Genomic DNA, 16794 nt, shown 5'->3' with positions numbered 1-16794 from the left:
TAAAATATACATAGATGACCTGGAAGAGGGGACAGAGTGTAGTGTAACAAAATTTGCAGATGACACAAAGATTAGTGGGAAAGCGGGTTGTGTAGAGGACACAGAGAGGCTGCAAAGAGATTGAGATAGGTTAAGCGAATGGGCTAAGGTTTGGCAGATGGAATACAATGTCGGAAAGTGTGAGGTCATCCACCTTGGGGAAAAAACAGTAAAAGGGAATATTATTTGAATGGGGAGAAATTACAACATGCTGTGGTGCAGAGGGACCTGGGGGTCCTTGTGCATGAATCCCAAAAAGTTAGTTTGCAGATGCAGCAGGTAACCAGGAAGGCGAATGGAATGTTGGCCTTCATTATGAGAGGGATGGAGTACAAAAGCAGGGAGGTCCTGCTGCAACTGTTTAGGGTATTGGTGAGGCTGCACCTGGAGTACTGCGTGTAGTTTTGGTCACCTTACTTAAGGAAGGATATACTGGCTTTGGAGAGGGTACAGAGACGATTCACTAGGCTGATTCCGGAGATGAGGGGGTTACCTTATGATGATAGATTGAGTAGACTGGGTCTTTACTCGTTGGAGTTCAGAAGGATGAGGGGTGATCTTATAGAAACATTTAAAATAATGAAAGGGATAGAGGGATAGACAAGATAGAGGCAGAGACGTTGTTTCCACTGGTCGGGGAGACTAGAACTAGGGGGCACAGCCTCAAAATACGGGGGAGCCAATTTAAAACCAAGTTGAGAAAGAATTTCTTCTCCCAGAGGGTTGTGAATCTGTGGAATTCTCTGCCCAAGGAAGCAGTTGAGGCTAGCTCATTGAATGTATTCAAGTCACGGATAGATAGATTTTTAACCAATAACGGAATTAAGGGTTACGGGGAGCGGGCGGATAAGTGGAGCTGAGTCCACGCCCAGACCAGCCATGATCTTGTTGAATGGCGGAGCAGGCTCGAGGGGCTAGCTGGCCTACTCCTGTTCCTAATTCTTATGTTCTTATGTTCTATGTTCTTATGTAACTAGTAGAGTGGACAAGAGAGAACCAGTGGATGTGGTGTATTTGGACTTTCAAAAGGCTTTTGACAAGGTCCCACACAAGAGATTGGTGTGCAAAATTAAAGCACATGGTATTGGGGTTAATGTACTGATGTGGATAGAGAACTGGTTGGCAGACAGGAAGCAGAGAATCGAATAAACGGGTCCTTTTCAGAATGGCAGGCAGTGACTAGTGGGGTGCCGCAGGGCTCAGTGCTGGGACCACAGCTATTTACAATATACATTAATGATTTGGATGAAGGAATTGAGTGTAATATCTCCAAGTTTGCAGATGACACTAAACTGGGTGGCGGTGTGAGCTGTGAGGAGGACACTAAGAGGCTGCAGGGTGACTTGGATAGGTTAGGTGAGTGGGCAAATGCATGGCAGATGCAGTACAATGTGGATAAATGTGAGGTTATCCACTTTTGGGGGCAAAAACACGAAGGCAGAATATTATCTGAATGGCGGCAGATTAGAAAAAGGGGAGGTGCAACGAGATCTGGGTGTCATGGTACATCAGTCATTGAAAGTTGGCATGCAGGTACAGCAGGTGGTGAAGAAGGCAAATAGTATGTTGGCCTTCATAGCTAGGGGTTTTGAGTATAGGAGCAGGGAGGTCTTACTGCAGTTGAACAGGGCGTGGTGAACCTGGAATATTGTGTTCAGTTTTGGTCTCCTAATCTGAGGAAGGACGTTCTTGCTATTGAGGGAGTGCAGCGAAGGTTCACCAGACTAATTCCCGGGATGGCTGGACTGACATATGAGGAGAAACTGGATCAACTAGGCCTTTATTCACTGGAGTTTAGAAGGATGAGAGGGGATCTCATAGAAACATAGAAAATTCTGACGGGACTAGACAGGTTAGATGCAGGAAGAATGTTCCCGATGTTGGAGAAGTCCAGAACTAGGGGACACAGTCTAAGGATAAGGGGTAAGCCATTTAGGACTGAGATGAGGAGAAACTTCTTCACTCAGAGAGTTGTTAACCTGTGGAATTCCCTACCGCAGAGAGTTGTTGATGCCAGTTCATTGGATATATTCAAGAGAGAGTTAGATATGGCCCTGATGGCTAAAGGGATCAAGGGGTATGGAGAGAAAGCAGGAAAGGGGTACTGAGGTGAATGATCAGCCATGATCTTATTGAATGGTGGTGCAGGCTCGAAGGGCCGAATGGCCTACTCCTGCACCTATTTTCTATGTTTCTATGAAACATTTGGTGCACAAACTGTGTGCAAAGCTCATTAAAGGGTAAATGATTTGAGGGGATCCTGAGAGCTGAGTAGTACCTGATAGGCTCCGGACCAATATAAACTGAGTACTGCAAGCAAGGCCTATTCTCCTCAGTTGGACCTTCATTGTTAAAGGCGCATTGCTGTTCTTGCTGCATCTCTTAGCTGTTCACTATTTCGGTACTATTTTGGTGTTAAACAAAGGAAAAGTTCTTATAGATAGCATTCGTACTGCATCACTTATCTGTGACTATTTGTACAGCTGTTTGTGAGCTCATTTGTGTGCAATTATGAGTATTCCTGTGGGGTCTATCTTCCTATTTGCAGTAATTGGAGAAAGATGAGGATGAGAGGAGGCATGCAGCTTAGAGGCTACATTTAAACAGGTCCTTATGCTGCCATTTTTGTATACAAGACGAGGTTCTTTTTATCTGGCTGAGGATCTCAGCCTACAGAAACAAATTCCTGAAGAACACCAAATGCAACTATGCATTGCCCTGCAAGGATTTACAAACCATTGCCAGGGCAGAAGCAATTCTGCCAATGGTTATGAAACTTACAGCTGTGTTGATTCTTCATGCAGCAGGCGTGTTTCAGGCTAGTGCAGGAGATATTTTTCACATCTGCCACTCATCACTGCATACTTGCACCAAACAGGTTACTGACACATTGAGACAACTTTAATCCTACCTACTTGATCAACACCGCACGGGTGGGCAAGTAAAATAATCTGGGTTACTTACCGAGTAAAAAGCCTGGATCATGCCAACCATGATTTTTGCACAGGGTTCTGGACGGGTGGCTGAATCGTCTGTTAAAAGCTGGCAGTGTTCTTTAAATAAGCAAATCGTGGTCTTATGATGTAATCGGGCCCTAACTGCGATTGTAACTCGGGCCTGAGTGAGAAAGTCATCTTGGCTTTCCCTGTCAGACAGGTGAAGAGACCCAAGCAGGTATGTTTTTAAATTTCCTTTTGTGGTGCCAGGATGAGTAGGAGTGCACCTCCAGGCCCCACAAGGAAAATCGCAGCCTCTGCTGCTTGGACTTTTCCACATTCCCTCCCATGAGACCCTCTCATAAGGCCCTTCCTGACACCTACCCATGCCAGCGGGCTCCCAAGGGCCGCCTGATTTTCCAGAGACATACACTGTTCCTTCAGCGTGACTGCAAAGTCCGGCCCATAGAGTTATCAGAGATAAAAACTAACTTTTATCTACTAACTAACTAACTTGTTTTTATCTGTGGCATCAGTATCATTCTATATCTGCCAATATGCTTTTATTTTGTTTGAATGTGTAGCACTATTGCAGTACATGGTGTCCCACCCAACATCTTAGTAGAGAATTAATAAACTGTGGTGCTATGAATACATCTTCCCCATGTCAGCTGTGGCTCAGTGGGTAGCACACTCACCTCAGAACTCAGCAGAGGAGGACAAAGGGTTTGATTAGGGCAGGGAAAATGGAGTACGAGAAGAAGCTTGCAGGGAACATTAAGACGGATTGCAAAAGTTTCTATAGATATGTAAAGAGAAAAAGGTTAGTAAAGACAAACGTAGGTCCCCTGCAGTCAGAATCAGGGGAAGTCATAACGGGGAACAAAGAAATGGCGGACCAATTGAACAAGTACTTTGGTTCGGTATTCACTGAGGAGGACACAAACAACCTTCCGGATATAAAAGGGGTCGGAGGGTCTAGTAAGGAGGAGGAACTGAGGGAAATCCTTATTAGTCGGGAAATTGTGTTGGGGAAATTGATGGGATTGAAGGCCGATAAATCCCCAGGGCCTGATGGACTGCATCCCAGAGTACTTAAGGAGGTGGCCTTGGAAATAGTGGATGCATTGACAGTCATTTTCCAACATTCCATTGACTCTGGATCAGTTCCTATGGAGTGGAGGGTAGCCAATGTAACCCCACTTTTTAAAAAAGGAGGGAGAGAGAAAACGGGGAATTACAGACCGGTCAGCCTGACATCGGTAGTGGGTAAAATGATGGAATCAATTATTAAGGATGTCATTGCAGTGCATTTGGAAAGAGGTAATATGATAGGTCCAAGTCAGCATGGATTTGTGAAAGGGAAATCATGCTTGACAAATCTTCTGGAATTTTTTGAGGATGTTTCCAGTAGAGTGGACAAGGGAGAACCAGTTGATGTGGTATATTTGGACTTTCAGAAGGCTTTCGACAAGGTCCCACACAAGAGATTAATGTGCAAAGTTAAAGCACATGGGATTGGGGGTAGTGTGCTGACATGGATTGAGAACTGGTTGTCAGACAGGAAGCAAAGAGTAGGAGTAAATGGGGACTTTTCAGAATGGCAGGCAGTGACTAGTGGGGTACCGCAAGGTTCTGTGCTGGGGCCCCAGCTGTTTACACTGTACATTAATGATTTAGACGAGGGGATTAAATGTAGTATCTCCAAATTTGCGGATGACACTAAGTTGGGTGGCAGTGTGAGCTGCAAGGAGGATTCTATGAGGCTGCAGAGCGACTTGGATAGGTTAGGTGAGTGGGCAAATGCATGGCAGATGAAGTATAATGTGGATAAATGTGAGGTTATCCACTTTGGTGGTAAAAACAGAGAGACAGACTATTATCTGAATGGTGACAGATTAGGAAAAGGGCAGGTGCAAAGAGACCTAGGTGTCATGGTACATCAGTCATTGAAGGTTAGCATGCAGGTACAGCAGGCGGTTAAGAAAGCAAATGGCATGTTGGCCTTCATAGCGAGGGGATTTGAGTACAAGGGCAGGGAGGTGTTGCTACAATTGTACAGGGCCTTGGTGAGGCCACACCTGGAGTATTGTGTACAGTTTTGGTTTCCTAACCTGAGGAAGGACATTCTTGCTATTGAGGGAGTGCAGCGAAGGTTCACCAGACTGATTCCCGGGATGGCGGGACTGACCTATCAAGAAAGACTGGATCAACTGGGCTTGTATTCACTGGAGTTCAGAAGAATGAGAGGGGACCTCATAGAAACGTTTAAAATTCTGACGGGGTTAGACAGGTTAGATGCAGGAAGAATGTTCCCAATGTTGGGGAAGTCCAGAACCAGGGGACACAGTCTAAGGATAAGGGGGAAGCCATTTAGGACCGAGATGAGGAGGAATTTCTTCACCCAGAGAGTGGTGAACCTGTGGAATTCTCTACCACAGAAAGTTGTTGAGGCCAATTCACTAAATATATTCAAAAAGGAGTTAGATGAAGTCCTTACTACTAGGGGAATCAAGGGGTATGGTGAGAAAGCAGGAATGGGGTACTGAAGTTGCATGTTCAGCCATGAACTCATTGAATGGCGGTGCAGGCTAGAAGGGCCGAATGGCCTACTCCTGCACCTATTTTCTATGTTTCTATGTTGTGGGTTCAAGTCCCACTCCACAGATTTGAGCACAAAAATCTAGGCTGACACTCCAGTGCAGTGCTGAGGGAGTGCTGCACTGTTGGAGGTGCCGTCTTTTAGATGAGACGTTAAACTGAGGCCCCGTCTGCTCTCTCAGGTGGATGTAAAAAATCCTATGGCGCTATTTCAAAAAAGAGCAGGGGAGTTATCCCCAATGTCCTGACTAATATTTATTCCTCAATCAACATCAGTAAAAAAAGATTATCTGGTCATTATCACATTGCTGTTTATGGCAGCTAGCTGTGCACAAATTGGCTGCTGCGTTTCCTACATTACAATAGTGGCTACACTCCAAAACATATTTATTTGACTGTAAAGTGCTTTGAGACGTCCGCTGGTTACGAAAGGTGCTATATAAATGCAAATCTTTTTTCAACAACTATCTTATCTACGTGCCATCATTTTGAAGGTAAAAGTCGCATTCCATATCTACATTTTGGCATAGATTAAAACACCCGTTACATCACCTATTGATAAGCTTTAGGAACCACTAAAATAAAAAAACTATATCTGAAAAAATGGGAGGATGAATTCCTCAGTGCAGTAAATATTGTGAAAATATAATCTTGTTTATAAAAAACAGATTTACAAATTCACTACAGCTAATGAACAGAAAATAAATCTTTATCCATAGTTCTCAAGACTTGACGTTAGTCTAAAACTTGCAACAGAAATTTGTTGATGTATTGCAGTCTGTAGCAGGACTGTGTCACGTTGATGTGTTTGGAATGTTGTCACTTGCAGGCCAGAGTGTTAAACATTTGGCTATTTACAGCGTCATCCATCTCCAGCTTTTGTTTGTGTAGGGTCACGTGAGGTAACGTGGCTAAAAATACAACCCTGGTTATTAATGTACCTAGTCACAAATGTCAGGTGGAATAACTGCATACGAATTACTCCTGTTATTCTCAATTTAATCCTATTTCCTTCACTTTATTCGCTGCCAACTGTGTCGCCACAACTAGCAACAAATGATCAGACTAACTTCTTCTTTAATATGGCAGCTTGAAAAGCAACATTATATGTTGACGTCCAAGTTCGTCATCCACACTATGGCCTTTAGTAACTGTTCCTGAATGGAGGAATCTTATCGAACAATGGTGCTCCAAGTTGTGGATAGCCTCTCCACAGTCAGACTAGCCTTTATCTTCCAATTATGAAGTAGGTGGTTGCAGCACCCATATGAAGCACTGATGCAGTTCGCAGTGAGCCATATTTTACGTGGTCTGGTGAAGCCTGGTGGTTGATCCGCAGAGCCCATGGTAAGTTCATGGTTCTTGACCCCACTGGCTTCCTACATCCTTTGCCATTTGTCTTTAATTGAGAATTCTGAAGTTTGAGAGTTTTGGCTGCTAACCGGAAGGATTGGTCTTAAGGCAGCATCTTGGTAGTTCTGGAGATCTTCATCAATAGGCACATCTGAGTTTGCTGGGGCCCGGTTGCATTCTCTGATTATTGCGGCTTTTCTTCTGAAAGATAGATGTGAGGACAGAGAGCCAGACTATCGGTGTTGGTTTCAACACTCCTGTGATGATTCTCATGTGATGATTCAGTTGCATGTCTACAAGATTTATATGTGCTCTTCCTACCCATGCTGGCGCGCAATATTCAGCTACGTACGAAGGGCTGGAATTTCCTCAGCCTTCCGCCGCGTTTTTCGGCGGTATTGCTTCGTTTTGGGTGGAAAACCACCCGGTGGCAAATTCATGGGGAGCGGACCGGCGACGTACAACACTCGGAAAACCGCTTCCGCCCAAGTTTGGTCACAGCGGTGACCCCGTAGATGGAAGAAAACAAACCTGTCAGAGCAGCCCTTGGAACGGCGCTAGGCCGAACATGGTGGGTCACCCTGACCTGTGTGAGAACACCACCGCAGGTCGGGGCTATAAATCAAGCTGGAGCACCGGGTCCTGGAACATCATGGCGGAGGTCTGACGAATGACGGTTCGGGGCCCAGAAGAGCCGAGGGCCCAGGGGCAGCACGGACCTGCCCACACTGCGATATGTGTGCGCACTAGGTCCGTGCAGCAGAGCAGGTCTCCAGTCGTCCTGGTTAACCCTTGCCACTGGATAAAGGCCTAACTCTGTCAAGCCCATGTGGTGGCTGATGTGCAACGGTCACCACACGTTAAAAAAAATCCACGCACAGGCATCTTCCATTCCCTCAACTGGAGTTCAGGATTGGAACATCGGGTCCTTCATTGAAACATCTGTGAACTCTTGTGGAAGCAAGTTATCCTCGCTCGAGGGACCGCCTATGATGATGAGGTATGAAACCCTACAAAAGAAGTAAGTTAAAGATTTTTTTTTAATTCTTTTACAGCGATTCAGTAGAAAAGAATCTTGTGAATGTGTTGCGATTTTTGTTTTTTGTTTTTTGTAAAAATATTTTTTGTGTTTTTCCCCCCTCCCGAGGCCCCACTCGAAGCCTTGGACTAAAGGTGACGAGGATTGCGTTTTCCGCCGCGAATCCTCGTACAACGCCGATTTTTCCCGCCGCGGGGATTTTTTTCCACTTTTTAATGAATTTTCCACTGTTCTTAATAGCAGGAATCATAGTGGGTTTTGAGGCAGCAGACCGGTGGTGTCGGTCTTGGATCAAATTCCAGCCCTAAGAAAACAAGGGCCAAGGTGGCTGTCTACAGGGTGGGAGCATCTGCCTCCAAGCTGCTCCCAATTAATTTGTGGATTAAGTTGGGATCCTAGTCTTTATTTTGGCTGAAGTTCTCATCAAATGTTGACGGTATATGAGATTACGATCCAGAACCACTCCATGTTAATTTGGATGTTCTCATGCCCTGAGTTCATTACCACAGAAAGGAGCACTCAGGCGATTCTGGTCAATGCAATGACAAACTTTTTCTGAGGTTTTGAATTCTCACTTGGATGGGTGTCGCAAGGTCATCTATGTATCTATATGTGGAATGTTACTAATGTAAATATTTCAAAGTGATGGTGCCAAGACTGAGCCTTGCAGGAACCCATTATTCAGTAATCAAAGTTTGCTAATCTGCTCCATGGGATGTACGTCGAAGTTATGGTTGGTAATCATGGCTGTTAGTAGCCGCAGTGTTGGATTGCAATGTATTGTTCCAGACATTTTCAGCAGTAGACTGAGTCTTCATAACGTATGATATGCTGCAGGCACGTCCACAAACACCCCTGCTGTTTTGAGCCCAGCTTCCATGTGGATTGTGAGTGGAATTAATTGGTCACTGGCATTCTGTCCAGGTCTAAACCCACATTGCTCCTGAGGGATTTATTCCACAAAGAGTGGCATGAGTCTTTGGAGTGACATCCTTTTCAGCAGCGTGTAGATATAACACACAGTAATGATATCGGCCGGAATATTTTTGGATCTATTTTCCCCAGTTTCAAGATGGTGATGTTCTTTGCATGTTGGCATAACTTGGGCATCTAGCCAGAGGCATGCACATTGGTAAAGACCCAGGACAGCCAGTTGAGGGCATGTTGATCTAGGTCTTAAGGAATTCTGGGATGGAGCCGTCTGTACCTTCAATGAAGTCTAATTCTCGTGACAGGTGTTTTACCATTTGCCTAACCAAATGATTGGTAGCTATTCTGATTCTAATGGCCCGATCTTTGCGGTAAGAATAACAGTGATGCTTTCAGTGCTCACCGTTATTAAGGAGTAAATCAGACAGCAACTTCCGGCACCAGCACATGTGCAGTTCAACACGGAAATCAGAAAGTTGCTCTTTGAGTTGCCCTGCTCCTCCACAAGCTTCGTTCTAACAGTATCTCGCTGAGAGATTCATAGGAATAAGAACAGGAGTAGGCCATTCAGCCCCTCGAGCCTGTTCCACCAGTCAATGAGATCATGGCTGATCTGCGACCTAATTCTATATATCCGCCTTTGGCCCAGATCCCTTAATTCCTTTGGTTAACAGAAAGCTATCAATCTCTGATTTTAAAATTAATAATTCATCTAACATCAATTGCCGTTTGCGGAAGAGAGTTCAAACCTCTACCACTCTTTATGTGTAGAATTGTTTCCTAATTTCACTTCTGAAAGTTCTAGCTCTAATGTTTAGACTACGGCCCCTAGTTCTAAATTCCCCAACCAGTAGGAATAGTTTCTCTCTATTTACCCTATCTGTTCCCCTTAATATCTTGAAAACTTTGATCAGATCATCCTTTAAGCTTCTAAATTCTAGGAAATACAACCCTAATTTGTGTAATCTCTCCTCGTAACTTAACCCTTGAAGTAAGGTTATCATTCTGGTAAACCTACGCTGCACTCCCTCCAAGGCCAATATATCCCTCCTAAGGTGTTGTGCCCAGAACTGCTTACAGTACTCCAGGTGTGGTCTAACCAGGGTTTTGTATAGCTACAGTACTCTAGGTGTGATCTAACCAAGGTTTTGTACAGCTAGAGTATTCCAGGTGTGATCTAACCAGGGTTTTGTATAGCTACAGTACTCCAGATGTGATCTAACCAAGGTTTTGTATAGCGACTTTGACGGCATTCAAATACATGAAGGGCATGAAGTGGTGGTACTTACCCACTAAATACCCACTAAACATGCCAGAAAAGGTTAGGGCTTGCCCATTCAAATGTAATTGAATTTTTAATGATGTGATAAGTCTTAACTACTGCCAAACAACCTCTATGATTCTGAAAATTTACTTTTAAAAATATGGCGTATCATTCCTTCAGATTTTAATTATTGTTAGAGATTTTTAAACATTAAATCACCATGTTTTTACTTTTTCTTTCTGCCTCCTTCATGTCTCTCTCTCTCCATCCCATCATTATTTCCTTCTCGTGATTTAGCTTTTTGTACATGATTTCATCATTGAATTAAATATTCCAACTTGTACTTCCTGGTTCAGACTCTGCGTGTCTCAGTAAGAATTCTTCCATCTAATTCGTTAAGGAGACGTACCATCGCTTGCCCTATCCACAATCCCCTATAGAGGGCACTGCGCTGTTTTGGATTTCTAATATCCACAAGTCGCAGTGCAAAAGCCCATAGAAAGTCTGTGGGCAAGTGTAAGTGTAATGAACGGCTGGCGTTGTTTGTCCGACGGTGCCTGCAACATCAGGGCCAATGTGTTTCTTCAATGTTTGATTGCAGGGTTGACAGTGATTCCAATTCTTTTTTAGGAGCTGAACATTGGGACTTGCTGATTTGTTTCACTTCAAATGAGGTTGATGGTAACAGGTGTCTTCAAAAGGAAGAGTTTGATCAGCTCCAGCTCCATCAGAAGGTAGTCAAATTTAGTTTAGATTTAAAAGTGCCTTATCTTTTATTTAAAACATGTTCTAACGTGAAGTTTTGTTTCAGTGATAAAAACCAGCTGCAAAAAACTTCACAAACTGGTAACAGACTGAGGCATTCCCTCAAAACTTGAAATGAGTAAATAATGATACCATTCATAAATCATAAAATCATAGAATGGTTACAGCACAGAAGGATGCCATTCAGCCCATCATGCCTGTGCCTGCTCTCTGCTAGTTCCACTCCCCCGCCCTTTCACCGTAGCCCTACAATTTTTTTTCCTTCAGCTACTTAATCCAATTCCCTTGTGAAAGCCACAATTGAATCTGCCTCCACCACCCTTTCAGGCAGTGCATTCCAGATCCTAACCACTCACAGCATTAAAATGTTTTTTCTCACTTCACCATTGGTTCTTCTGCCAATCACCTTAAATCTGTGTCCTCTGGTTCTCGACTCTTCCGCCAATGGGAACAGTTTCTCTCTATCTACCCAGTCCAGACCCTTCATGATTTTGAACACCTCTAGCAAATCTTCTCTCAACTTTCTCTGCTCTAAGGAGAACAACCCCAGCTTCTCCGGTCTATCCACGTAACTGAAGTCCCCCATCTCTGGAACCATTCTCTTAAATCTTTTTTGCACCCTCACTAAAGCCTTCACATCCTTCCTAAAGTGCAGTGCTCCAGTTGAGGCCGAACCAGTGTTTTATACAGGTTCATCATAATTTCCACGCTTTTGTACTCTATACTTCTATTCATAAAGCCCAGGATCCCGTACGCTTTTTTAACCACTTTCTCAACCTGTCCTGCCACTTTCGACGATTTGTACACATATACCCCAGGTCTCTCTGTTCATGCACCTGCTTTAGGATTATACCCTTTAGTTTATATTTCCTCTCCTCATTCTTTCTACCAAAATGTATCACTTCACACTTTTAATTCTGCAGAGAAAGTTGAAAGGAGATTTTAGCATTGCAGCAAATTGACGCACTTTGATTTGTCCACAAAATATATCTGTTTCTAAATGACATTCAGTACATTTGACTATCTTACTGTTTACCCAGTCATAACATTTAAATCTGTTGTGATCTAACCCTAACATAGTTTCTCTACACGGTCAGTGACAATATATCACGGCAGCAGCTAGTTTACATCATAAATTTCTGGCATAGTAATATCAAAATTATTTTACCAGCATAACAGTATCTATTTGTGTGTGTGTAAGTGGGGGTGGGGGTAATTGTGTATTAAGCAATCAGATATTCCAGTGGAATGGAAACTTGAATCTGTAATTTTTCATGCAGGGGTTAACGCATTTACATGGAAATAAAATAATTTTTAATTTAATGTCTGGAAAAGCATTGGAGGAGTGCAGTCAAATTCCTGATATGTGCTTCTGTCATTTACCAGGAGTATCCATGATTAAAATTATCCCTGTATGTTTTTGATTACCATGTCTGTCGTAAAACCTTTGGCTCCGATTTTAAAGGGGCTACGGGTATGGTGCACAGCAGTCTCGAAGCGGGCGGCAAGCTCGCAGAGTCAGATCTTAACGGCCGGGGTTCATCACCATAAATATTCTCGCTGACATGCTGGAACCTGGCCAGATCCACCCCTTAGCGGGTGGGCAGGAGCGTGAATTCAGCGGCAAGAGGCTGTAGCTTGGTTCCCAGTTAAGTGGTTGGGGGGGGGGGGGTCTCTGGACGTAATCGGGGAGACTGCCTGGGAAAGGGAGGCCCAAGGCTTCTTTGTTCAGCCCAAAGGAGCACTTTTTGTCCTCATGGGCAATTCATTATCTGCCTTAAACTCTTCTATCTAGCCCATGACTCACTAACTGCCAGGTCTGGCCTAACATGAAAGCCATCACCGCCCCCCATGCCCGCTCAGGCCCCCAACTAAAGTTGCGGATTGGGTTCCGATGACATCATCGGACCCAATCTGCGTATTTAAAGAAGTATCCCTCTGCCATCCTGCACAAAAGAGCAAGGTTAACATCGCTGCGGAAAAGTAGCGGGATCAAAGGGGATAAATGACTGTCGTCATATTAACGGTTCCTGCCTTTCTTTTAAAGCAGATGGACTTTGTTTACAGGGCCTCCTGCCAACTGTACTCTCTGTATCACCAAGGAAAACCTTTACATCTCTTTAATTAATAGAAATAGGTTTCATCAGTACTAGTAGATGCTCCATTCCAAAATGAAATTTTGATGATCAATTTGTTGTTACTCAGGCATTGATCGGTATTCACTGATTCCAAGTTCAATTGCATCTGAAGTCTCCTTTTCACTTTTAGACCACTGGTAACATCAAGGAAATTAATTGGTACTTACTGGACCAGCTAGTTTTTTAAAAATTCAGCTTACTCTCCATCATCCTTTAAAAAAACCCTAATGTTACAGTAACAATAATACTACTCAGATGTTATATATCACTGCCCACCCTGTCTTCTTGACTCCTTTTCTGTTTTGCCTATACAAAAAAAAAGTTACGGCATTGTAAGGTTATATTGAAAGTTTTGGGACACTTCTGAGAGATGTGATAAAGCACTAATTAAAAGCAGTTTATTTTCGATCATTCCCTTGCCTTACATTCACTTAGTTTTCTACTTTTATTGTTTTAACATTACTTTCATTTTAATTATACCCTATTTTGAATTGGATATACTATTTTCTCTATTTTAAGAAAAGTTTCCGCATTTTCCTCATTTTCTTTTATGCCACTGTGCACTCTGATCCATTCTCTAAAACTGGCTGCAAAAGATTGTTTTTCTTTAGCCAGTTAAGGCTGGGGAATTTCAGAATTGATTTGGTCTCGTCACTGAAGTAATTAGATCAATCTTTTGATATTTTTGCAGTGTGCGTACTCTGGCTGTTTGAAGAGATCACTTGACAGGACAGGGAAAACAACACCATTCTTCTCACTGTTTATGATTAAATGGTTTCGGTTAAATTTTTTGAAAGTTTAAACAAAACTCATTTTTTGGACTTCACCATTTATTTATTAACTTATTGAACTGATGAGAGATGATGCTATTTCTATTAGTTTATGGATTTACTTTCAGGTAAATCGAATACCAGGATTGGAACACGCACTTTGCAGAAGGGATGGCTTTTGTCAGATTATGAAGATCGCTCAAAGTTTGCCAGGTAAATGGCCTTTTCATTTTAACTAGTTTTTTGTTCAGCTGTACTATCTTGATTGAAATGTGTACAAACTTGTAAAGTCCTTACTCTACAGTATGAAACCACATGAGGCACATTCTGGGGACAAGGTCACTCTGTGACCTTAACTCTTTATTCATAGGACTCCAAAGACGATGACCCTGCGTGGGACCTCCCTTTTTATACCTGTGTGATCAGGTAAGGAGTGTCTCCCACAAGTTCACCCCTTGTGGTCAAGGTGTGCATCTAGGTTGAGTGTATACAGTAATACAGTGGTGTTACATTGTGGTTACATACATGACATCACCTTCCCCGTCAAAGTCTTATTGGGATCATAGGTTTAGTCTTTCAGGTGGTCTACGCTCCCTCGTGCACGCCACAGTTGGGGCTCTGGTTGTTGGACACTGACGTGAGCGTCTGCCATCTGTGGTGATTCCGGCCTGTCCGGGTTGACCGCAGGGACTGTGCATTCTTCTGATTGCTCTTGTTGCTCGTTTACTGGCGGTGATGTGAGCTCCATCTCATGGTCTTCTTCAGGTTCCTCCGTGTTGATGCTGAACCGTTTTTTCACTTGGTCCAGAGGCTTACAGCATATCTGACCATTGTTGAGTTTTACCACGATGACCCTATTCCCCTCTTTGTCAATTACAGTGCCCTCAAACCATTTGGGCCCCATGGCGTGATTGAGGACGAATACAGGATCATTTATTTCTATACATCTCCCCCTCGAATTACGGTCATGGTACTCGTTTTGTGACTTGCGCTTGCCCTCAACTGTGTCGGTCAGGACTGGGTGAATGAGGGACAACCGAGTTTTGCGTGTCCATTTCATTAGTAGCTCTGCGGGCGGGACCCCCGTGAGCAAGTGCGGTCGGGACCTATAGGTCAGCAGGAGACGCGATAGGCGGCATTGTAGGGAGGGTCCTTGAATCCTGAGCATACCTTGCTTAATTAATTGGACCGCACGTTTCACCTGTCCATTGGAGGAGGCCGGCTTGAACGGCGCAGTCCTGACGTGGTTGATGCCATTGCCCGACATAAACTCTCAGAATTCGTAGCTTGTGAAACATGGGCCATTAAGGATGTCCGGCAAGCCATGGGTTGCAAAGATCGTATGTAGGCTTTCCACGGTGGTGGATGATGTGCATGAATTCAGAATGATGCGTTCGATCCATTTCGAGTACGCATCTACCACAATATGGAACATCTTACCCATGAACGGGCCCGCGTAGTCAACATGAATGCGTGACCATGGCCTGGTGGGCCAGGGCCAGGGGCTGAGCGGGGCCTCCCTGGGGGCATTACCCAGCTGGGCACACGTCGTGCACCTGCGAACACAGAATCAATTTCAGGCCACCAAACGTGTGACCGGGCAATGGCCTTCATCAGCACAATGCCTGGGTGCTCGCTGTGGAGTTCCCGGATGAATGCCTCCCTGCCCTTCTGGGACATAACTACCCGGCTGCCCCATAGTAGTCAGTTGGCTTGGATGGAGAGCTCATCCGTCAGTCCGTGGAATGGTCTGACCTCCTCAGGGCATGCTCCTTGTGCGGGCGCCCAATCCCCAGTCAGGACACATTTCTTAATTAGGGATAGGAGGGGATCTCTGTTGGTCCAGATTTAGATCTGGCGGGCTGTGATGGGGGAGCCTGCGCTGTCAAAGGCATCGACATTCATGACCATCTCGGCGCTTTGCTCCGCTGCCCCTTCAGTGGTGGCCAGTGGAAGCCTGCTGAGTGCGTCAGTGCAACTTTCAGAGCTGGGCCGGTGCCGGATGGAGTAGTCATAAGCAGCCAGCGTGAGAACCCATCGCTGTATGTGAGCTGATGCGTTGGCATTGATAGCCTTGCTATCTGACAACAAGGATGTTAATGGCTTGTGGTCCGTCTCTAATTCAAACTTCTTGCCAAAGAGGTACTGATGCATTTTTTTTACACCATAGACACATGCAAGCGCTTCCTTCTCGACCATCCCATACCCCCGTTCTGCTTGAGAGAGCAACCTGGAGGCATAAGCCACAGGTTGTAGTTGATCCTCAGCATTGCCCTGCTGCAACACGCACCCAACCCCATAGGACGATGCATCACATGTCAGAACCAATTTTTTACAGGGGTCGTACAGGGTCAACAACTTGTTTGAACAAAGTAGGTTTCACGCCCGATCAAAAGCCCGTTCCTGACAGTCCCCCCAAAACCAATCGCAACCCTTATGCAGGAGCACGTGTAGCGGCTCCAACAACATGCTCAAGTTCGGCAGAAAGTTCCCGAAATAGTTCAACAGTCCCAGGAATGAACGCAACTCCGATGTGTTGCAGGGCCTGGGTGCTCATCGAATCGCCTCTGTTTTGGATTCGGTGGGCCGGATCCCATCTGCAGCAACCCTCCTGCTCAGAAACTCAACCTCAGGAGCTAAGAACACACGTTTAGACTTCTTGAGTCGCAGGCCTACCCGTTCCAGTCGGCGTAGCGCCTCCTCCAGGTTGTGGAGGTGTTCCTCGGTGTCGCGACCCGTGATGAGGATATCGTTCTGGAATACGATCATTCCAGGAATGGATTTAAGCAGGCTTTCCATGTTTCGTTGAAAAATCATGGCCGCTGATCGAATGCCAAATGGGCACCTGTTATAAACGAACAGTCCCTTGTGCTTGGTGATGGTGGTCAGTAGTTTAGATTCGTCGGCCAGTTCCTGGGTCATATAGGCTGAAGTGAGGTCCAACTTGGTGAACAGCTTG

General features: G+C 44.6%; 1 protein-coding gene across 2 annotated transcripts in view; it reads left to right on the top strand.

Annotated features, from left to right (window-relative positions):
• cped1 (cadherin-like and PC-esterase domain containing 1) overlaps positions 1 to 16794 on the top strand; it is a 373997-nt gene that overhangs the window by 55114 nt on the left and 302089 nt on the right. Inside the window, exons 3-4 of one of the 2 annotated variants that reach the window (XM_070900311.1) lie at positions 10793 to 10896; positions 13964 to 14048. In XM_070900311.1, the coding sequence (XP_070756412.1) occupies positions 10793 to 10896; positions 13964 to 14048 (189 nt within the window). The remainder of the gene's footprint in view (positions 1 to 10792; positions 10897 to 13963; positions 14049 to 16794) is intronic. The other variant, XM_070900312.1, reaches the window with a different exon arrangement.

The sequence above is a fragment of the Pristiophorus japonicus genome, chromosome 15 (genome assembly GCF_044704955.1).
Source record: "Pristiophorus japonicus isolate sPriJap1 chromosome 15, sPriJap1.hap1, whole genome shotgun sequence".
Classification (NCBI taxonomy): domain Eukaryota; kingdom Metazoa; phylum Chordata; class Chondrichthyes; family Pristiophoridae; genus Pristiophorus; species Pristiophorus japonicus.
The sequence above is the reverse complement of the archived record's forward strand: the minus strand, read 5'-3'. Positions and strand labels throughout refer to the sequence as shown.